Raw genomic sequence first — 22,499 nt, forward strand, 5'->3', positions numbered from 1 at the left:
CTGTGGAGGAAGCTTCAAGCCTATTTACCTTCGGGTGTATGTTACCAAAACACTGTAATTTTACAGTTGTTCAGTATAACTTGTTCATAACTGTTTTCAAAACTCCTTCCATTGGTCTAGTTCTCTCTTTCAGAAAGCCATCTACCCTCTACTTCCCCATTTGTTGAGAACACTTCGGAGTTTGTATGTATTTGGAACTGAATGAAACTAGCTCACGAACCGAATGGGTTGATTTTCGCAGCCACAAACCATCTCTGGCTTCCACTGATGCCAGCAGGTATGAAACATATAGGAAATGCACTATGGAGCTACAGCTCCTCCAGCTGCTGACAGTGCTAACAGCCTTCCGCTGTGCTAGGACAGGGCTTCATGGATGCGTTTTCAGGCCAGAGAATAAAAACACTAGGAAGCTGTAAAGTCAAACCAAAGGTCCATTAGCCCAACAGCATGTGCAGTGGCCAGTTGCAGGTGATTAAGGAAGATGGCTCAGGACAGAGCAAGAACGCAACCTCTCCTCTCCCCCAAAAAACTTTGCAGTTTCTGAGAATGAACAGCTTTGGGAGTATCTGTCTGCTGCACCTTTTGATATACAATTTGTCTTCCTCCTAGGGCATTCGAAGTCTTCCTACATTTTCTAACTTCATTTGCAGCAGAGGGACTTTAGGAATTCCCGGGAGAGGACCATTGCTCAGGAGAAACCGGGGCAGCAGTCGAGTCAGATCTGCCCCTGAGCGGGGACTGCCGGCTGCTCCCTGAGCTGGTGCAAAGCTCTCCGCGAACAGGCTGCACAAAAATATGCGGGGAGCTGGCGCCTGAGGTGCACGGGGTCTGCGGACACATGGACACATCTGCTGCTGCATTTCTTCAGGTAACGCTTACAAATCAAACGCCTGGCAGCTCGCGTTAAAACTGAGGAGTAATGGGAGAAATTGCCGTTTGAACTGCTCCAGTTATTTATTGCAAATGCCGTACCATGGGTAACCCCAGCTCCTCGAGTTCCCCACGCTCAAAAGGACAGCTGAACGTGGAGGCTGACCTGGGGATGTTGAACATGTGGCATAACCAGCACCTCTCACTTCAGAAAAGGTGTTGGCTGCCTGCAGGCTTCGGTACTGGTTGCTGTGTGGTTGGTGAGTGTTTGGTTAAGGGCTCCCGGCCCCCTGCGACGACAGCCAGCCCCACGCAGGGTGCAAGGACTCGTGCCTGCAGAAGCCCTGCCACCCTCCCAGAGCCAAGGGATGGGGAGTATGGCTTGGAGAAGAGAAGCCTGGGTGAAGAGGTGGAAACATCAAATGCCTTGTAGTGGGTGATATGAAGGCTCTAACCCATAAAAGTGTGGGTTTGGATTTTAAATAACGTAGCCTTGCTTCGTGTATTGGTTACCTTCTCCTCGTGCCCTCCGGTGGGAGAGGTGACACAGCTGTGTGCACCTGCCTCCTCTTCTTGCCGTCCCTGCCAGCCCTCTCCTGCCCAAAAGGTCTGTTATACAGGACAGACTTTTGAGGCAAGGTCTTCTCTACCCTTTAAAATGCTTCAGCTGCAAAGCAGAGCCATATTTTGCAGAGTTAATCATGGCAATGGCTATTGTGACATATTGGTTACTCTTTAAAAAGTTGTGGTGACGACTGCCGCACTGACTGATTCCTCGTTCTTTATAGTCTGCACCTTTTCCTCCTCCGGATTGTGTCAACGTATATTTTCATTATGTTGGACTTTGCTTACGTTTATCTGATTTTAAGTCGGTGCTTTGCGTAGCTCAAGGCTCGTAGCTCGTGTTTGATGTGTAGCAGCAGACAGCTTTGTGTTGTGGTTTGTTCTTTGTGTCAGAAAGCGGTTTGTTTCCCTAGTTGGTGTCACATCCCTGCCGCGGGAGTGTGCGACCAGCTGGTTTGTTTTCACTCAGCCCTTTCGGAGGGGGTAGGGGCTTATGCCTGTCTGTGGGACATATCAGCTGCCTGTTAAGATCTTGGAAGAATCAACAAAATGGAATTAATGAACTGTACAGCTGAAAACGGGGATTATCTTGGATGGATGGTCCTAAACTGAGCTAGTTCTTACTGCTTTGCAACTGTACTCGTGAGGACGGAGTGGGGGGGTCCAGGTACATCTCTGGGCACAGGAGCCGCCTCGCCAGCAGCCACCGGGACAGGCATCTACGCTGGACCAGCTGCCTGCGCTAACATCTCCCTACCCATCCCCAGAACTGTGAGTATCAGAAGACCGGAGCGCGGTGGCCCTGCTGCTGTGCGCCTCGCAGGCACCCCTGGCCGGAGGGCTCCTCTCCAGCCTGGCAGCCAAGTAACGCTCCTCCAGCCTCAGCGTTCCTCAGGATGGATCTGGGGGTGACCGGTGCCGTTCCCCCGCTGGAAAGCTGAGGCTGATGTAAGAGTGATGCGCATCTTGTGCCAGGCACCGCCATCAAGGCTGAATAAAAATTTTAATTTATTTTTATGTAGTTAGTGAGGCATTTTAATTTCATCAAAGGAAATAACACAAGACGATCTACAAATATTCATTTGCAGCTTTTAGATCAATTTGATTCAGCTCTGCTTGGTTTCTCCTTTTTGGGTTTTACTTTGAGACTGACTTCTCGCTTACACAAGCATTCAAGGATTGTGAACCTTGAAATTTGCAGTCTAAATTCTGTGCTTCATACATGAATATTTAAACATATACTCTCTTCTTTCTGTAGGGCTCCACTTTTAATCATTAATGCCTGTTCTTTTGAGCAAATAACCCCCATATATATGAGACTTATATGCATTTTTAAATAAAGATTGTTCTCTGGGACAAGTTCCAATATGACAATATTCTCTTTATGCATATTTATAGATCCATCAAAATTGGTGAATACTGAGTTTGCTGATAAACACTGTGGAAGTTTTTTTTTACTTTTCTTTTGAAAGCGTCTGAAAAATTATTTGCAAATTGGGTCAAATTAAGTACATAATTCTGGCCAAAAAGCATCTTTTATTTTTTGGTTTAAAAAAAAAATAATTTTTCACACTTTTTGACTGAAAGCAACTTTTGCATGCATACTTTATCCAAATTGCAAAAATACCCCAAACCTTTTGACTGCATCAAGTAACATAAAAGAAAATATTTCATTTGTGGCAAAGATTTTAAGTGAACAAGAATTTGAATTTGGGAGTTTTTTAATATAAGAGTTATATTCCTTGTTGCATGTTAGTAGCAGAGTACTGATCAGCATGGTTGTACTACAACTTTTTACGGGTTACAACGAAAGCTTTTCATCTAGATGCATCAGTGTTTTGTTAGAACCGTGAAGAAAACCGTCAGGCTGTTGTCTGAATGTGCGGGCACATCGCGTTGTGTTTAAAAAAATATTATTTTCTTTTGCACTCAGCTCACAAATGTGGCAGCGTTAGTTCTTTTTGTGCCACAAATGTAGCAGTGCTCTGGTATTTCTTCTGTGCACCAGGTGTCCTCACTTGATGTATTTGACATTTAAAATGATTTTTTTAAGGCTGCGTAATTGAAGCCTGTTACTTTTACAGCAATTGATACCAGATGAGGATTTAGGTTCCTGCGTGCGCAGTGAACCCTGGCTGCCTTTCCTCCTCTTCCCAGCGCATACTGAGAAGCATTTTTGTATTTAAATATGGGTGTGAACAGTGTGTGATCTTAATAGCCCAGAAGGGTAGTCCTGTTGCAAAACATATGACATTTCTGATTCAATCATTGCACAAAGATATTTGCTTCTCTGGTGCGTATTAGGGTTTGACTTGGGAATGAAAACAATGTTTCAGTATTTCCCATGGGATGAAAACACAATTTTCCAGTCATCGCTGTGGGTGACTGATTCAGAACATAAAAGATTTAAAGAGATACAAATGATGGCACAAAGGAGAGAATGACAAAAGGTCTACCACGAGCATGATTTGAGGGAATGCGGAGGCGAGTGATGGACAATGAGATGGCTTTATGGGCAGGCTACAAGGACCCTCAAGACAAAAGTGTGGCCACTGATTTCTGAGACAGTAACATCAGAGAACTGCAGTGCTGTGGAAACAAGCAGATGCTCTGAGACCTGGGCTTTTTTTCCCCAGCTGGCTGGGGCACAGCAGTGTGTTGGTTGTGAACATTCCTGCTGTGACAAACCAGCACAGGTGCCTACTGCAGCAGGGTGCTTCTCCTTGAGACCTGAGCCAAAGAGTTTGGGAGTTTGACTGCGGGAATACATGTGTACATTGTTCAGTGCAGTGCAGTGCAAGTTTGCCATGCCAAATTGGGGTCGTTTGTATATGATACCTGACCATAGGAAGGTATCAGTGATGTTTTTGGCCAAATCCATGTTCAAACAACAGCTGAACGGGTTCACATCAGGAATCTCCACTGAGAACCACATATATTTTGATTGGAAAGCTTTAGGATAGCGTAGAGTTCTGCTTTTTTGTGTGAACCAGAAAACAACGCGTTTGGATGACGGCGCTGTCTTAATCTTACCAATGAACTGCTGCTCTTTTTGCCAAAAAGGAGCTAGCCGTTTCTAAGATATGGTTTGTTAAAATGTACATCTGGTTGTGGAACAGCGTAAGTTACTAGATGCCTCTGGTTCACTGTGTCTAGGAAAGCAGGAAACAAACTCACGTGGTTTTGATCTCTTGCAATAGGATGTTTGCCCCTTTTTGTTCTACTGCAGAATTGAGTTACCCTTCAAGAAATGAAAAGCACGCAAGGGTCAGGAATCATTTTTTTGTCAAACAGTTGATGAAGTTGATGAGGTTTCCTGTACATGCTGTTACCTTGATTTTTCAGAAAGAGTTGTAACGCGTGCACGTTTGCTCTTGCAAAACCTTTTTTCATCTTCTGCAGGTAAGTCTGTGAAGCAGCAGGAAGGGGTCTGTAGCTATCTTTGTGCTAGCTAGCTGGGCGTGAATAGGGAGCAGCTAGAGGTGCCTGTAAAATGGTATCAGAGAACCTGGATTTTTTAAACTTGTTTGTAAACAATAGTGGGGTTCTTATTTTCAAAACCCTTTTTGCTTTACTTTCTTCAGTACAAGAATGATACTGGACATGAGGTACTGTTTAGAACTTGGTTTTTCAAAGGAAACAGGTTTTACTATGTGTTCTTCTTAAAGGGGTTCTCACAGTTTTTGACTACGTGCCATTTTCTTTGCCTTTGCTTTCTGCAGTTGCTGATTCCTTCTGCTAAAGATGGCTCAGACATGGGCAGTTCTGGCTGCGCTCCTTTTCTTGCTAATCGGTCTGGTTGAAGGACAAGGTAAGCAAGAAAGATCTAAAACTACATACAGCGCTCTTTAGTACTCTATATTCCCAGCTCACCAGTACACTGAGACTTCACAGTTCACCAGGGGAAATTTTGCTTATTGTTCAATGTGAATGCAAATAGCGATGTCACCTCAGCTGCCAAATAATCGTGCGCCTTGCGGAGCGGTACGCGATGATATATCTGATAGAAATCCAACACAGATCGTCTGAAGAGCCATCTCCTGTTCAACTGGGACGATATCAGGAGAGCTATGATTTTCTCGTAGAAACCGGATCTATATATGCCCATTATCAAATATGCCTGAGAACTAGTGCACTGAGTGATCTGGGGTTTTAACCTTGTCACAGGTGTATGTTTCACCGCTATCCCTGGTTTTACTCACACTTTGACCAAGGTGCCTAATTCAATAACTCAATAATTTTTGTGAAAAGTAGTTTACTTTTCCTTAAGGTTGAATATTCCTCTCTTCCCCCGCCCCCCCCCCCCCCCGCCCCCCATTAGTTTTTCAAAACCTATATTAAAGTGGTAGAAATCTGTTGCCTAAAAAAAGGTGGAGGGCCTGCATCTCATCAGCACACATCACATAACTGCACCGTGCCCCAGCAGAAAGGCATCGTCCCCACTGCATTTCCAGATTTATTCCAGTAATGCTACTTATATGTGTCTGCACAGAGCGGTGTGTCTCCAAGGTGCCAGTACAGTAAGGAAGCAGAAATTTGTAAGTGTGATGAAGCCAGGTTCCTAGGCTTTGACAATGGCTGTAGCATCATTTTTAATGTCTTTTTTCTTCTTATGTAGCTTACAACATGGTGAATGTGGAGGTTGGTCATGAGGCTGTGTTGAGTTGCCCTTACACCTCCAAGGAGCCTTTGCTAATGGTGATATGGAAGATGAAATGCAGCACTTGCTGCTTGTTGGCCTATAGAAGTGATCACAACAAGACAAAGAAGTTAAACTGCAGTGAGAGGATGATGTGGAGATATTCACCTGACAGTGACCCTGCTCTTCGGATTTACCCTGTGAACCTTGATGATGAGGGAAACTACACCTGTGAAGTCGTCAGCAGAGCAGGGAATTTTCTATTTTTCTCTTCTCTAACTGTGACAGGTAATAGACATCTTGCCTTTTTCTGGGTGTGTATGTTGTGTAGATAAAAATGATTTGCTTTGGTGGTAAGAAATGAAATTCATTTTGGATCCATACTGAAATTGAAAATAAAGAGGTAAGCTGATTTACTCTGGCTATGTGGAGAAAGGCAAAAGGCATGAGGAATTGTGCAACAGGACTTGGCTGTTCTGTGGAGAAATAATCTGGGGGTTTTGTGTTTTGGTTTATTTAACTCCTCCTGACTCGCAAATGGGATGTTTTAAAAGGCACAATTCCAACAGTCTGCATAGTTTCTGAACGAGTTCTTTGGGCATAATGTTCACACAACCAGGAGTATACACTCTTGGTTAAGTTAATGCACATAGAAGGTACCAAATAAACATTGCACCTACAAGCCGAGCAAGAGGATGCTAAAACAAAATTCACAATGAGGTCAACATGTGTTTTGCCTGGGTAAGAGCTGAATAGGAAGGAAGCAAAAGTTTCAGGACACTATCTGGAAATATTTTACTCTTCCAGAAATATTGAAAGCTGTCTATAAGACTGCATCACTAAAAAATGAAATTAGTCTCTTTTCCACGTAGTCAGGAGCAAAAGAATATTAGGGAACATAATGAATACATCAAATAATCCTTTTCAGATAGACAGGTAAACTATCTCTAGGTTTCCATAAATTAAAAAAACCCAAACAAACCCAAAACCAAAAACAAGCCATGAGAGAAGATTTTGTGTTCTGGCCATGTTAGTTAAGCCATCTGAATATAACTAATAATTATGGGAAATGAATTTTGGAACTCTATAATTGCTATTATTAATTTTTATCACTTGATTATTTTTTGTTGTTGTTTTTCTCTGCAGGGCCTTGCCTTTCCCATAATGGCTTAGGTATTGTCTGAGCCTTTGCCTGTTTCGTCAAATGCAGAACATGAATCGTTCAGCTTTAGGCAGAACAGTTTTGTCCAATTCCTCCTTTATTTCCTTACTATCCAAGTCCTGATCCTACCTGCCCAATCTCCTAAATGTTGTAGCTGGAGCTGCAGCAAGCTGTGTTCTCTTCAGTATGCGTGCTGCCCTGCTTACAAATCTCCATTTAATCCACCCCCTCTGTCATCCCACCTTCACCTGTTACAGCTGCAGTCACCTTTCAGAAAACAGGAGGAAGCAGTACTTTTAGATGCAGCTAGCTAGTTTTAGAGATACTCACCTGGGACTACTTTTTGATGTATCTTTTTGTGTGAAGATCGTTGGTACTAATATTGCAAATTATTTTTAAAACTCTTGAATTAGTCATGCAAGCTAAATACGACCTGATTGTCAGTTTCTCAGTCGGTGATTTAGTACTGAACTAGAACTAATGCTTGTGGCCTTTTTTAATTCTCTAGTCCCTCCGACAGTGACTCTGACCTGTGACAACAGCAGGGGAGTGGTCTGTCGAGCATCTGCTGGAAAGCCAGCTGCTGACATCTCCTGGGTCTCTGCAAGTAGTCACAGCACCGAGGAAGAAGTCCATCACCCCAACGGAACAGTGACCAGAGTGAGCTACATAGCCTGGGTCAACAGCACGCATCCCACTGTCACCTGCCTGGTTACCCACCCAGCTACAAACCAGACCCTCTCCCTAGACCTGTCACGTATGTAACGTTGTTCTGCAATTGCTCTTCATCATGCTCTTGGGCTTCTTTGTGCGCTGCTGTGAAGCTGTTCCACTGAGTTCCAGGGCTCAGCAGATTGGTTTAAGTGGGGTTACAAGCCAAAGTCCTAGTGTATGTTGGTAGAGAAATTAATAACTTTGAATTAGTCAGTTGAAACCAAATGTTTCGGGGCATTGTATGGAGAAACTGTCAGTGCGTGCTTCTTTCTGTCCCTGTTCTGTTTCACAAAAGTTTCTCATTCTGCTTTTGGTAGGTTGGCCTTGGCTGGCTGCCACCCGGTGCCCACCAAGCTGCTCCATCGCTCCACTGCCTCAACGAGACAGGGGGAGAGGAATACAACAAAAAGCTCACGGGTTGAGATAAGGACAGGGAGGTTATTCACCACTTACTGTCACGGGCAAAACAGACTTGACTCAGGGAAATTAATTTAATTTAATTTTTAGCCAATCAAATCAGGGTAGGATAGTGAGAAATAAGAATGAATCTAAAAGCACTTTCCCCCCACCCCTCCCTTCTTCCTGTGCTCAGCTTCACTCCCAACTTCTCTCCCTCCTCCCCCTGAGCAGTGCAGGGAATGGGGCTGCGGTCAGTTCATAACACTTTGTCTCTGCTGCTCCTTCCTCCTCATGCTCTGCCTCTGCTCCAGCGTGGGACCTGACCCGTGGGACGCAGTCCTTCATGAACTTCTCCAAACATGGGTCCTTCCCACCAGTAGCAGTCCTTCATGGGCTGCTCCAGTGTGGGTCCCCCATGGGGCCACAGGTCCTGCCAGAAATACTGCCCCAGCCCGGGGCCCTGCCAGGGCGCAGCCCCCCAGGCCCAGCCGGCCCCAGGGGGGTCCCCGCGGGGTCCCCAGCCCGGGCTCCTCTCCCCGCGGGGCCACGGGCCCTGCCAGGAGCTGCCCCAGCGCCGCTGCCCGCGGGTCACAGCCCCCTGCGGGCACCCCCTGCCCCGGGGGGGTCCTGCCCGGGCTGCGGGGGGGAGCTGCTCCCCCGGGGGCTCCATGGGCTGGGGGCACAGCCCGCCTGGCCGGGGGCTTCTCCAGGGGCTGCCGGGGGGGCTCTGCTGCGGCGCCTGGAGCCCCCCGGCCTCCTGCCCCGGCCTGGGGGGCTGCGGGGCTGGGGCTCTCGCACGTTATTCCTCCCAGCTGCTGTTGTGCAGCCGTTTTTACCATTTCTTAAATACGTTATCCCAGAGATGTTACCAATGTTGCTGATGGGCTCAGCCTTGCCCAGCGGTGGGTCTGTCTTGGATCCAGCTGGCGTTGGCTCCATTGGACATGGGGGCAGCTTCTGGCACCTTCTCACAGAAGGCACCTCTGCAGCCCCCCACTACCAAAGCCTTGTCATGCAAGCCCAGTACAATGTTTCAGTAATCTTTTTAATCATCGATGACAGAAAAGTTGCTTTCAGCAGCCACTGTAATACAGCTCACTAATTTTTGGTTTGAAGCTTTGAACCCCTGAAGCTGAATTTTGTCCAGCTTCCCACAGTGGTGATGGTCTGGCGAAAAATTCCTTGGCGAATGTCTGTCTGTGACTTTCAAGTGACCTTTCCCGGGGCCAAAGGTAGTAAAAGGTAAAATTCAGCCTCTCAGCTGGCTGTGCCGGACCTGTTGGAAGTCTGTTCCAGTAGGTTTTGTAAGAATGGCTGAAGAAGTGCTCGTATCACTGAAATGAGTCAGCAGAGGCATGAAGGATACAAGTCAGCATACACCGGTCATTGATAACAGCATTTTACTGGGATGGCTGGAGAGCTCATTTGAAGGAGACCGTGTAGGCAGATGAGTTGAAAACAGAAATGTGTTTGTACACACAAGTGATGGGGTGTGGGTTCCTATTGCTGGCTGGCATCCAGACATCTCATCTGTGTGTCTCAGCTCGTTTGAGCTGTGGGGTACAGGATTAGCTTTCTCCTCTGGTTAAGGTAGATAGTAGCATCGTGCAGTCAGTGGGTACTGACATCTAGCTCTAACTAGCTTTCTTTTCTCATCTCTCAGATACTTCTCCCAGGATTCCTTACCTCCTGATAGCAGGACCTGCAAGTGTTGCTGCTGTCAGTGGTGTGACTTTATGCTTGATTTTCACACGCAGAGGTAAGGCATTTGATGAGCCTGAAATGTATTACAAGTCTATTGCTGACTATGTGCAGGTACAAGGACATGTCCTTTATTGTTGAGAGTGGGGTGGGAGGCAAGGATTGAGGAAAATATCTATATGTGATACATTGTCCTTCTGAAAAAGTCCTAGTAAAATAAGGGGTGGAAACTTTCAAACAAGTCTGGAGTTTTGTAAGCGCCATAGTTGTTATGATATTAATACATTATATGTATGTCAGAGAGTTATCCAGGATGAAAAGGATTCTTTCTGAGAGTCAGGTAGTTAATGAGTTTTTAGAATGTGATTGTTCTGCATTTAACGACATAAAACTATACATGAGGATGACAGTCCACAAGCTAGTCTAATGACTAGGCACAAACAAGTGTCCTGTTTCCATCAGCAGTTGTAAGTTTTCCCCTGAGCAAGCGTAAGAATAGGCCAAATGTACATACTTTCTCCTGGTACACTAACCATTTCTCAGGATGCATATATTTAATTGATACTGGGTCAGGTTTATACTGAATAATTTGATCCTGACAACTCAGATGATGGTTTGCTACTCTTGGAGTCGGGTAAGATGGCTGTGATGGAGGATGAAGGGAGTAGAAGCCCAAGAGGAGGCTTAAAATGGGAGTAAGAGAGAACAACAGGCTGAAGGAGAGAGTGTTTTCAGGAGAGTGGGAGATGAAGCACGGGGAGAAGGCAACGTAGAGGTGGGTGAACTGTAAATGGAAGGAACCTGCAGAGAATCAGAGTGCCTGGTTTAGTCCTCTCCTTTGCCTCAGTGCTGCTCTGGCCTTACTGCTTGTCTGGGTTTCTTCTGTGGGCTCAGTGTCTTCCAGGTTATTCCCCCCCCCTGCACTAGGCATGTTACATTGCAAGGTGTATTTCAGCCACCAGGTCTGAACAAATGGGGTGAAAGAGGGTTGGTGAGAGGGGACAAGGAGGGGAGGTGTGCACTAGAAGAGCAGGGGAGGCAGGGTGAGGAAAACAGAAAGCAGAAGGGCGGGTGTCATCAGCGGTGGCAGCACGGACCAGTGCTTGTAGCGCTTTGATGGGAGCTTGTCCCTGTCACAGTGACGGGCTTCTTTGGGGCAGATGAGGAGAGGGACAATGCGCACAGATGGGCTCCTTGGCCCAACGTGTCCCTGCAGAACTGAGGAAAAATGCACTTAACTGAATCAATTCAACCAGGGTGACCAAAAGCTGCAATAAAGTGAAAAATAAAACAATAGTGCAGTCAAAAGTAGGACACACAAAAAAAAAAAAAAAAAAAGGACTTAACGTATGAGCGTACTATTTTGAAGAAAGTCTTTCAACAGCTGAGGACAGCTAGAGGAGAACTCTTGGTGTAACAGCTGTGCACCTTGCCCCAGCAAACCATTTTAATTTCTTACTTCCAGTTTTCCAGGTACCTAAACTGGCACGTGGGTCAGCAGCACCATTGGCAGTAAGTGTTGGGTTTGTGTGTGTGCACACGCTTTGCAGTTGTTTCTGTATTTTTCACTAAAACATGTAATTTCATTGCAATGTGCATGCTTTGACAAAACTCCCATTTATCTCTGTGTGTGGTGGTGGGGGTGTATGAGGAACAGTGGATCTGGGAGGGTGTCTGTCCTTTGGATGGCCCTACCTTTGTGTATATTAAGAGTACCTGAGTAGTTGTTTAAGCACTAGATGGAGAGTGATGTAGTGCATTCCCTGCCTTAAGAATACAATAAATCACATTTACAATGCCAGTGGTTAAGCTGAATTTTAAACCTCCTAAAAGTTAATGTTTTCACATTTCTGCTTCAGAGAGTAATTTTAATTCTGATCTTTTGCTTAAGAATATTTATTGTCCTTGACGGCAGAAACCTGCCTGATGAAAGATGGGATGAAAACAGACACGCATTTAACAATGAGGGGGAAAGGGTGCACTTCCTTATGCTCTATTAGGGACAAACACAGCCATGAAACTTTTAAGTTGTGGTTCAAATACTTGGAAGCTCGGAAGCAGCAGCAATAAATTTGCCACCACAACTTTTACTTCCTCTCTAATTTCAGTGTGTTGTGATACATATTTAACAGCGTGATAATATGCTGCCTTTTCTCCAGGGCTTCTGCCTCATTTAATGCACATTGAAAAAGTAATTCTTCATATTTTGTTTTCTACTCATGGTTAAATTAATGGCTGTGTGCCTTGTTGCAAACTAGTCAATCTGAAGTTAGAATGATTAATTTCTTGATATGCTCTTCCATGGCATTTGGGACAATTTGGCTGATGCGAATGGGAGTTACAGAGATCAAAGTGAAAAGCTTCCAGTAATTTTAGGTGCCTAAACTGGATTGCCTGTGGCCTGTCTGGGTGTTTTTTGGTTGTTTGTTTGGGATTTTTTGTGGGTTTTTTTTTTTTCCCCTAGAGAAGTTAACATTGTTCATTAGCATCTATTTTGCTGAAAATACCAACATTTCAAAATTTGCTTTCAATCATATTAAGAAAAAAAGATTTGAAGGCTGTCCTGTTCAGGCATCGTGAAGGTGGTTGTTGTATCTTTCTGTCATGTCAGGTTTCACCTTCTGTGCCCTGCCCCTCTGGTCACAGAGCTTAGAGGAATAACTTCACAGTTCTGTTGCAAAATTTATGTTACCTACCAGGTTTCTTCTGGTCTTGTTTTTTTGTTTGGACTCTATAGAGATGATGGTTCCACAAAATTTTACAACATAATATAATGGTACATGTTTTTCTTTATATTGCAGACTAAGAATTTCAGGTCCACACCATCACGTGTGAAAACAGCAGTGGTCAAGCCTCCTGTCTTATCAGAGATTATCTATCAGAATTATGATCCAACAATGATAAATATGAACTATGCAACAGTGTAGGCATAAGCAGTCTAACACCAGCTCAGCTACTGCTGATACCATACTTGGACTTCAACGAACAGTACTCAGACTTTACCACAAAGCAGGCCAGCAGAACACTCAAAATACCCCGCAAAAGTCTTTCCTGATCTGAAGGCGGTGGGGGAGAGCAACCCATTTTACTAAATTTTTTGAAATCTTTCTCTAAATATCAGTACAGCTCTTGAAACATTTGAAACTTTTAAAGATGGAGTTGGGGAAATACTGATCTGTGTTTTGTTTAAACATGGTATGAGGTATGTGCTGTCTTTCCTCAAATCAGTAATTGATATATTTCTGTGCTGGAGTCACAGATCGGTGGTGAAAATGAGGCACTTTTTTCCATTTTAGCAATGGGATTCTCTCTTCAATTTTGTGTTAGAAACCAGGAAGTGATACAGGGAACCCCAAAACGTAGAAGGTCAAAGAAACACATCCAGCAGAAATGCAGAAATAAAAGAGTTGGGGTTTTTTCTGGGTAAATAAGTTATGTGTGGCGGAGGTATTTGTCATCTTTGTTTATTTTGTTTTATTTTTTTTTAATTAAACTTTCTGTTTGTATTGCTAGTGGAAGAAAAAAAAGCCAATTTGGAATTGTACTTGGTATGGAAATGAGAAACAGAAATGGGCAGTTTTCTAAGATTCATTTTCAAGTAAACGTGCAAATATGCAAATATTTACCTAAATGATTCTGGTGCTATTTGGGTGAATGTTTACTGACCAGTTTCTTAGAAGCTGAGTTCACAGTGTGGTTTTATTGGGAACAGAAACTTGAAGTTGTGAAAAATGCAGGTGGTGTGCTTGTTTAGAACACTCTTAACCAAACCATTTATTTCTTCTTATCCTTGTGCTTCCAAGCTGAACCACCACCACCCTTCCCGCCCCTGACCCGTTGTTACCTGCAGTCCTCGTTTGTCAGGTTTGTCAGACCTCCCAGATGCTAATGCAGCAGTAAACGTACCGAAATGTGGGTTTCGAACGGCCTTTGCCTGCTCGTTGCTGAAGGAAATCATCTCTGCTCCATCAGTGTTCTTAGGCATGAGGATGTCCCTGAGCCTTTTAATTGCACTTCCCTTTATCACTTCTAAATAGACATGGGGGGGGCACCTACTGACATCCCTCCAGTCCAAACATTTTATTTTAGTTGGAAAGGCATGAAGAGTGATTCTCTGCCTTAATAAAAAGTGCCTACAGAAGGTAGTCCATTCATGCCTGGTACCAAGCGATGCCTTTCTCGTGCTGTTAAATGGCAATGATGGGTCACTATCTCAGAGCTGTGTACAGCTCCTCCGTGCCATCTGTGGGGAAGGAGACACATCTTTTGTTGCATAAAGCCTCTGGGAAAAAATAGTGGCAGATAGTCAGAATTATTGAAAGCAGGTTTTTTGCAGTGCTGAGTAGGGAAATGTTTTGGAGCTCTTGTGAAATCCATCATAGTGCCGTAGTGTAAGGAAGCGGTTTCCCAGTTCTGCTGGCCCACAGCTGGTGGTGCGTTGTGGGCGTGATCCAGCACCCTTTTTTGTTCTCCCTGTCAGCCGGGAGCTTTCACAATCATGACGCTGCCAAGGAGTCTGTTGTGACTGGAAGCCTCTGAAACTGGGGGGAGATCTCTTGTTGCTTAGGGGACTGCCCAGCTGGATTTAAACTTGGGTTCCTAGGCTGGTGGTGCTCCGTGTGACAATCGAACAGGGGTCATTCCTGTGGACAACTACAGCAGTGCAGGTCTGTCTTATTCAGAAGCTGGACCGCTGCGGCCAGATCGAAGGATGACGTGGCTGTCAAAACGAAGAGTTAGGCTGTGGAGCAGTCTTCTTTTGGCAATCACGGTGCAAGTGTGTTGTGACTTTTAGGGTGCAAAGCAAGAACGTTTTGTAATTCCTTTGCACAAAGAGAAATGTTGAGGAGTAAGATCTAACAGAAACAGAGGAAATAGAACTTAGGGAGATGGTGGTGTGTGTGTGTGAAAGCTGGAGAAGCATCGCTGTGTTAATTAACCCTGGCTGAAAAGTGTGGTTTCCATGCTTATGATTTTATTTTCCCCTCTAATCTGTATTTCATGGAATTGGTCCAGTCACCTGCAATGTGTCAGCATTTCCATTAACCTAGAAATTCTGAGCAGACTTTGATGTGCTGAAACAAGGTGCTCTGGCAATGAGATAAGTCCCTTTCATGCTGCAGGTACTTGGTGAAATGGGCTCTGCTGGTGGTTCCACAGCTCTTAACAGCCATGGTGGGCTAGGGTTTGCCTGATTTCTTATTTCTGGGATGGACCAAGAGCCAGTTCTGCTGCAACCTCTCAGAAAATTAGCTTACAGCACTGTAGTCAGGCTCTAATCATTACCTGTTTACTGCCAACAAAAAGCTTCAGCTACCAACACACAGCTCAGGCGAACCCGCATGTTGCAGGCATTAAAAGACCTCAGCTGCCTAATTGTTGTATCTTCCTTCTGAATAAAATTGGCCCTCAAGTTTTTCAAGCTTGTTGTATATGATTAATAAAACTTATTAGGCCAAAGAGAATAATGTGGCTACTGGCGGTGATTGCAAGAAAGGATGGGACGTGAATAGTGCTTCCAGGCAGAGCATAATAATTGAACAAGCTCACTTAATTTTCTGCTCATCTTTTGTGTTTGTTGTAAGACTGGCATAAGTGGTAGGTAGTTTCAGATATAGAATTTGCTGCTTGTTGAGCTGTCTGCAATTCACTGGAGCTTTTGACCACAGGAGTGTTACATCCAAGCTGTCAGCAGGTGATAACCATTCCAGTGGGGCTGTCGGCTCTGCTAACAGCATTGCCTTTGGAAGGAGGAGGGTAGGATTAGCCAGGCGGTGTGCCCATGTGTACCCAGAAAGGAAGTCCTTGCTGCTTGGGATAAGACATAGAGATCTGCAAGCTGAATGGTTTTGTATGGAAGCAGAGAGAGGAAAATGGGAGAGACTGGAGACGCGGGTTGACAGAGAACAGTTAAGACCAAGAAAGAGAGCATGGTGTTGTGTCTTTGCTGCTTCATACTTAATGGTGTGATTAATTACTTTTTCCATTCCCACTGCCTGTCACTGGGTACCTTAACTGCTGGTGGTGACTGGTGAAGGACAGATGTTGTCACATGGGAAGCTCTGGGCATGGGCTTTGATGTTTTCCACTCTGCCTGCCGTCGCCAAAGAGCTGCGTGTGTCATGCTGCTTGGTCTCACAAGCTGCACACCAAAGGGTTAAAAGCCATGAGGCACGCACCTCAGGGTGGCGAGGACAAGGAGGGAGAGGCCTGAGAAGCAGGACTGGTGTGCAGCGGTGCCCGGCTGCTGGGCCAGGGCAGCAGGCTGGGTGCGGGACCCCCTCCCACGCTGCCCGGGAGCATCCCATGGGCGCTGCTGGCTCCTGCCCCAGCTGTGTCCTCCTGGGATGGCTGCTGAGAAAGTGCCTGTTTCCCGCCTGGATTTAATTTTGTAGGTGATCTCGAGTATTTAGAGAATGAGAAGAAAATCACTTAAGTATTTTCTTTCGTGTTGATTTTATAGGAGGTGGGCATCTCGGCGTAATCCAAAGACTAATCCAAATTGTGTTTTGGTCTCTTTTAGGAATTTAGTATGGAAAATAACCAACTTGAAGATGTTTTAATGAGTATATTTAGCATGCTTTTTTACCTTAATTGCAAGAACGCTTGTGGTGTTCTTAATACCTTTTTTCTTTATTTGCACGGAAAGCAAATTTAAGCAAGGCAAATATTTCAGACTGCAAAATTCCACATATTCTTCTGTGTCCTTGTCAAAATGCTAGGGAAACGGTGACTCTTTATTGAATATTCATTGTGAGAGAGCTACTAAAAGGCAATGGGTGTTGCAGTGAGCTATTTGAACGTTCTGGGGGGTGGGGGGTGGGAAATTAAACAAAAGGTTGGGAGTGTCAGCCCCTGCTCCGGGGCTGTTGCAACAGCTCTGCCTTGCCACTGCTGTTTTGGACAGACTATTTAGTCAAATCCACAGTTGATTGAACGTCACTTGAGCTTTTTAGCACTAAATGTGATTATAGATGAAAGCGCTCCTGTTTGTTGTGTGGACTTTCAGTTTATAGGGCACTCTTGGTAACAGTGATGATGTCTGCTTTATGATTAATCTATGAGCAACTTATCTCCTGGAACAGCAGGTGTTGTGATGCTGCCAAACAGTTCTTTCTCTCTTTCTGTTCACCGAATATGGGGAGAAAAAAAAAAAAGTTACGTTTGGAACCCCATAAATTGGAATGTATCTTCAGATTACAAACAAGATTTGTTTAGAATTCTAATTTTCGAAACCAGGATCGAAATGAAGAAAGTAAATAATTTTCCTGCAGACTTTGGAAATGGAGCAAATGTCCTAAAGTTATTTGCTATCTTAGTGAATAGCTTGGTTTCCTAAGTTGGTATTTCTTGCAGCTGTTTTTTCGTCTAGCATTTTTGGCATCAATTTGTCATTACTTTTATTCTCTGATGAGAAAATAATACTTTCCTTGGTTCTCCCCTAATAAACTGTAACGCCTGTGGAATATTGTCCCGCTGGTTTTGACCATTTTGTGACTTGGTCTTTCTGCCTTTGTGAAGTTCTTTTGTTAGTGTTAACTTGTCCTCAGCTACTTGGCTTGGTGTCCACAATCTGTATGCATTTGTCATGTGCTGGAGGCAGTGGAGAGCTCATGATTTAACCAAGAGGGTTTTCTACTACATTTCCTACCATTTCTCTGTCCTGGAGTAGTTAGCATTTGTGCTTTTAATGGTGCTTCTTTAAGCAATTACCCACTTTTCTCTTTTTCCTTAAAGCTGTCTCCCCAGTCCTCTCATGAACCAGTTGTCTCAGTTTATTGATTTTTATCTTTTCTAATTATTTTATTATCAGATTCTCTTTCCTTTTCTTTTTGGCATCAAATACAATTGCATTCTCCATTCAATTGCTTTAGTAGGTGCCAGATCCTCTCAATGAAATTTTTCTTTATAAGATTTTATTTTTGGTGGTGGTGGTGTGGTGTGGGAAAATTACTTTGGGGGGGAATTAGAGAAAACTGGGACCTAATAGAAGCGTAGTATTACAGACAGCTTTTTAGGCTAATATACAGCTATGGCTTTCAGGATGGTTGGCATGCACAGAATCTACATCACCACAGCTCCCTAAGCAACACACCCTGCTCAGCACATGCTGATAGGAGTGACGGAGGATGGAGTGGAGTGGAGACCCTGCGGCCAGCTCTGCCGTGCTCCCTGCAGGAACGGAAACTCAATGGCACCACACAGCTGATAAGCTGCAGAGCAGTTGTCACATGAAGGTGACATGTCCATGGCTGAGCCAACCACTGTGGCAAAATGACTTTCCTCAGATGAAATAATCTCAGTGTAGTCCTAACACACACCTCCATCCCACAGCTACCTGCCTCCAAGGTACTACTACACCTCACTGGGCACGGGATGCCAATCAGTAACAAAAATAGAAATGGCTAGAGTCACTCAAGCTCCACCTAAATGTAAGGAAAATGGATCGTCCTGGACTAAAATAAGTCTGAAGGGGGGGAATCGTGTCTAAACTCCTGATTACAACTCTGATTTAGTGTTTAACTCTGACCCAGCCTCTAAAGTTGTCCAAATCGATGAACAAAAGGAGTTCTAATGAAGGGAATTCTGCCTTGGGAAGGGCAGGAGACAAAGAACAGACAGTGAAAAGAACACCGCTCTCTAAGAAAGAGGCATTCAAGCGAGGAAGTTCTGGCCTCAAGAGAAGACAAGCTGATAAGGTGCTGCACCCCCCCACCCCCCAACAAAACTTAGCTGGAAGTAGGAAAGTAGGACAAAGGTAATTGTGGCAGTGGGAGATTGCAACCTCTGACTCACATACCCCCCTCCCCCCCCAAAAGAGGAGAAAACCTTGCTTGAGGAACACGCTTAGTTATTGAAGAACTTCAGCAGTGCTATCTGAGGGTGCACACTAATTTACATTGGAAGCGAGCAACTTGGGACCAATCCTGTATATGATGAATGAATATGCAACGTCCTATGAAGTATAAAAAGTGAACAAATGAGGGGAGAAATTAGGGAAGACCATAGTAACTTCTGGGATCAGTTGACAGGCTGAACCTGTCTTCTCCCCCATGGGGCCACCTTTTGGGTAAGGACTTTATTCTACAGCTAACTCATGCTAGCTGTTACTGAGTGAGTTGTTTTAAGCTTGCTTTGCAGTCAGTGTATTATCACCAGCAATCTTTGAACCTTATTCTGTCACAAACCTGTATTTTGTTTAATGTGGATCATCAGCTGAAATTCATTTCGTGGAAGTTGCTGGAGATCTGAGTAGTTACTATAAGGGACTGACTGAGTGATGCTGTGAGTGGGGGTCCCCGAGTAGGTTGGTCGAACCCCCTCCAATACAGGCTGTCACAACACAGGTAGTGGGCAGGCTTGTTGGGCACAAGGGTCTTGTCTTTCCTGGGAAACTGGCAGGCTGATCAAATACAAAGGGTTCGAGGAGACCCCCCTCCTTAACGTGACAGGTGGGATGGGTGGGTAGGAACAATCAGTTTCAAATTGTGACTTGTTTTGGAATTTTCTAGTGTTCTTCACTGAACTTTGCCTTAGGGACACACTTACTCCAGGTCTCCTTGATTTTTTTTTGGCCAATACATAATAGAAGATTAATTGCTTGAGTATAAACCACTCCTGTGCTTCAGCTTCTGCAAATGTAAGCTCCCCTACCAAGTCTAAATGCATAACATGCATGTTACTTGTCCTTGGATGACATCTGCCTTGCATTATTAGGCAAATATCATAGCCAGTTTCTTGTTTTCCTCCATAGTTTACATGCAGCTTTGTACCATTCACAGCAGCCATAAGCATCCAGCTGAGAGAAACTATGCGGGCATTTATCAGTGAGGCTTTTCAGAAAATTTTGGTTATCAGTGATTTTACTTAGTTCAGACACAATAACAAAATATCTCTGAGATAATGTCATGCTTTCCCTGAATGGGGCTATACCTATGTCTGACTCATACATTGTTGGTAACATTGTATATAACCAAGAAATTGTGGACTGAGCTCCACTGTAGAAAGCAGATGTTACTTTATTCAATTAAGCATAATAAGCAATGATATTTTCAGAGAAAGAGGAGAACCCTTGTGTATTTGCAAAAATAAAACTTACCCCCAAGAAGAGTAGAAGCAAACAGCATAAGGAGGTTTTTTACTCCACTTTTACTCTCTTGTCATTATCAAGCTCTCACTGCATCTGCCGCAGTGTTTCCCACGTATTTTCTAGTGGTTTTGCCTATGTTATCAAATCATTTAGCACACAGTACCCAGAGAAGCCTCTTGGACTTCCTTGTTCAGACGGGCTAGTCTGAATTGGCCTCCATGTTGACCCCTGATTCATAGTCTTATTTTTGTGTGAAGGCTTGTATTGTTCTCTAGCACTGATCCTGGCCTCCACATTTAATCTGATGCCCGGCATGGAGAACTCTGGAACAACCAGAGATAAGGCAAATAGCTTCATGAGAAGGAATGCAACAGATCATTCCTTTCATTGGGATCTCCTTTGGGTATCTTACCTGAGTCACACTGGCTGCAGTTGGCAACCTTGGTGACAAAGGTCTTGAAAAGCCTGAGCAGCTTTTATCGGAGCCTGACTGGTAATTTGCCTCACAGTTGCAGAGGTGGTACCCAAACCTCTGCGTCTTGCTCCTTGTCTTACCCTGGGAAGCTTCTGCAAGAACTTTTAAAGTCTGTTAATTGCTGTATTCCCCGTGGCAAGACTTCCCTGCCTTCTATCTTCTCTTTGAAAAAGGAATGGTACCCAGGCTGTCCCTCAAAGCGAAAGCATCTGGCTTGCAGATAAACCTAAAAATATAGGGACTGCTTAGAAGGGGTTTATAGTGCTAGAGAACAGTCACAGGACTAGCTCGGCTTAAGGTGTATCTCCATGGCGCTTCAAAAGTGGCCTGTCACCCTGCTCCTGAGTCAGCCAGAATTACCAGTCTACACTGAATGTGGGGATTTGCACTGAATCCTAGGCTGGTAGAGTCAAGCTAGCACAGTATCTGTTGGCTCTGAATATAAGCCAGATACGTCCATATCTGTGCTCCAATATGAATTTGCATTTATTTGTTCTCAGAGGGATTTAGCCTTATCTTCCTGGGGGATTTTGAGTTTCTCCTCTTGTTCTTTGTTTGCACGGTTTATATTGATGTTCTATCAGCAGCTTATATTTGGTACATTCTTTCTTATGTTTAAATGCTACAAAACCTTCTGCCAAGTAGATCTTACTATCTGCAGCTTAGCACAACAAGGAAAACACAAATGTAAAATCTCAAGCCATCACTCTGCTTTTCCAGGTGATAATTCTGCCAATTTCCAAATGATGCTTCAAGAAACACCCAATAGTGGAGCAATTCTGGCAACTCAATTACTATAAAAAGTTCAGCGGCATGTTGTGCAGAAATAGAAATTGTGCAAGACAGAGAGGGACAGCAGATTGTCTGTAACAGAGGACAGCATGCTGTGGGCAGGGGAGGGTGCTTTTGTTCTGCCATGTTTTGTGTCATCTGATGAGACAGGCAGTAGTTTTTTGTTGCTGTTGGACCACCTGTAGCATCCTACAGGACATCGTGGAATCTCTCTCCATGGAGATATTCAAACCCAGACTGGACACAATCCTTGGCAACCTGCTCTAGCTGACCCTGGCTGAGAAAGGGCTAGATAATCTTCATCTAGCCTGAGATGCCTTCCAGTCTCGGCTATTTTGTGATTCTCTGACTAGTATCAGTTTCTAGATCCCAAACCAACAAGGGGTTCCTTCCAGCACAGCGCTGCCAGTTCTTAGGGTTGGTGCTTTGGACGTGGGAGAATAATATTGTAAGAAACTGTTCTGCCTTGCAAGCAAGTTTCAGCAGCTCGGGAGACATCATCTGAAGGAAGCCCCAGGCATCCTCTGGGAAGACAGTGGCCCTTTGCTTGAACACTGACTTCTGAATTAAGGACTCTGCTGTTTGCAAAGTGCTTTGTCTTTGCCTGGTCAGTGCTGCACACAGGTGCACACTCCTCTGGTGTGCTCCTGGGTGGGATGGGATGTACTGTAGGATAGGATTAGCAATCAGTGCCTGCAGGTTTAGGGTTGTGCAGGTACCCTCCCAGTCACAGCTTTTTTTTTTTTTTTTTTCTTTTTGTTTTCTTGTAACTATTTTTTTCCAAGTGTGTTGTCAGCCCACCGACACTCCTTGTCCTCGTTTTAGCTGTGTGTGTCTCAGTGATACCTCAGCTGAACAGGACTTCCACTTCGGTTTTGAGAAAAACAGTAGGATTCTTGGACTTCAAAAACATTTACAGCTTTTACTTATTACTGAAACTTTTCAAAAGAAATTAACTTTAAAAGTTTGAAAAGGTGTATTTGGTTTGCATGGCAAGGTTTTGGTAGCAGGGGGACTGCAGGGGTGGCTTCTGTGAGAAGCTGCCAGGAGCTGCCCCACATTAGAGAGAACCAATTTGGGCTGGCTCCAAGAC

The 22,499-nt window shown here is 44.5% G+C and overlaps 1 protein-coding gene across 3 annotated transcripts in view; it reads left to right on the plus strand.

Moving 5' to 3' along the window:
* Positions 1-217: 217 nt before the first annotated feature.
* The window catches only part of LOC101919716 (cell surface glycoprotein CD200 receptor 1-B-like), a 34,344-nt gene continuing 12,062 nt past the window's right edge, over positions 218-22,499 (plus strand). Inside the window, exons 1-7 of one of the 3 annotated variants that reach the window (XM_055802685.1) lie at positions 218-2,205; positions 5,157-5,245; positions 6,053-6,361; positions 7,756-7,992; positions 10,012-10,107; positions 11,515-11,561; positions 12,851-20,774. In XM_055802685.1, the coding sequence (XP_055658660.1) occupies positions 5,179-5,245; positions 6,053-6,361; positions 7,756-7,992; positions 10,012-10,107; positions 11,515-11,561; positions 12,851-12,976 (882 nt within the window). In that variant the 5' untranslated portion in view covers positions 218-2,205; positions 5,157-5,178 and the 3' untranslated portion in view covers positions 12,977-20,774. Of the gene's footprint in view, positions 2,206-5,156; positions 5,246-6,052; positions 6,362-7,743; positions 7,993-10,011; positions 10,108-11,514; positions 11,562-12,850; positions 20,775-22,499 lie in introns of those variants that run through there. The other 2 variants (XM_027784660.2, XM_055802686.1) reach the window with 2 other exon arrangements.

The sequence above is a fragment of the Falco peregrinus genome, chromosome 4 (assembly GCF_023634155.1).
Source record: "Falco peregrinus isolate bFalPer1 chromosome 4, bFalPer1.pri, whole genome shotgun sequence".
Lineage (NCBI taxonomy): Eukaryota > Metazoa > Chordata > Aves > Falconiformes > Falconidae > Falco > Falco peregrinus.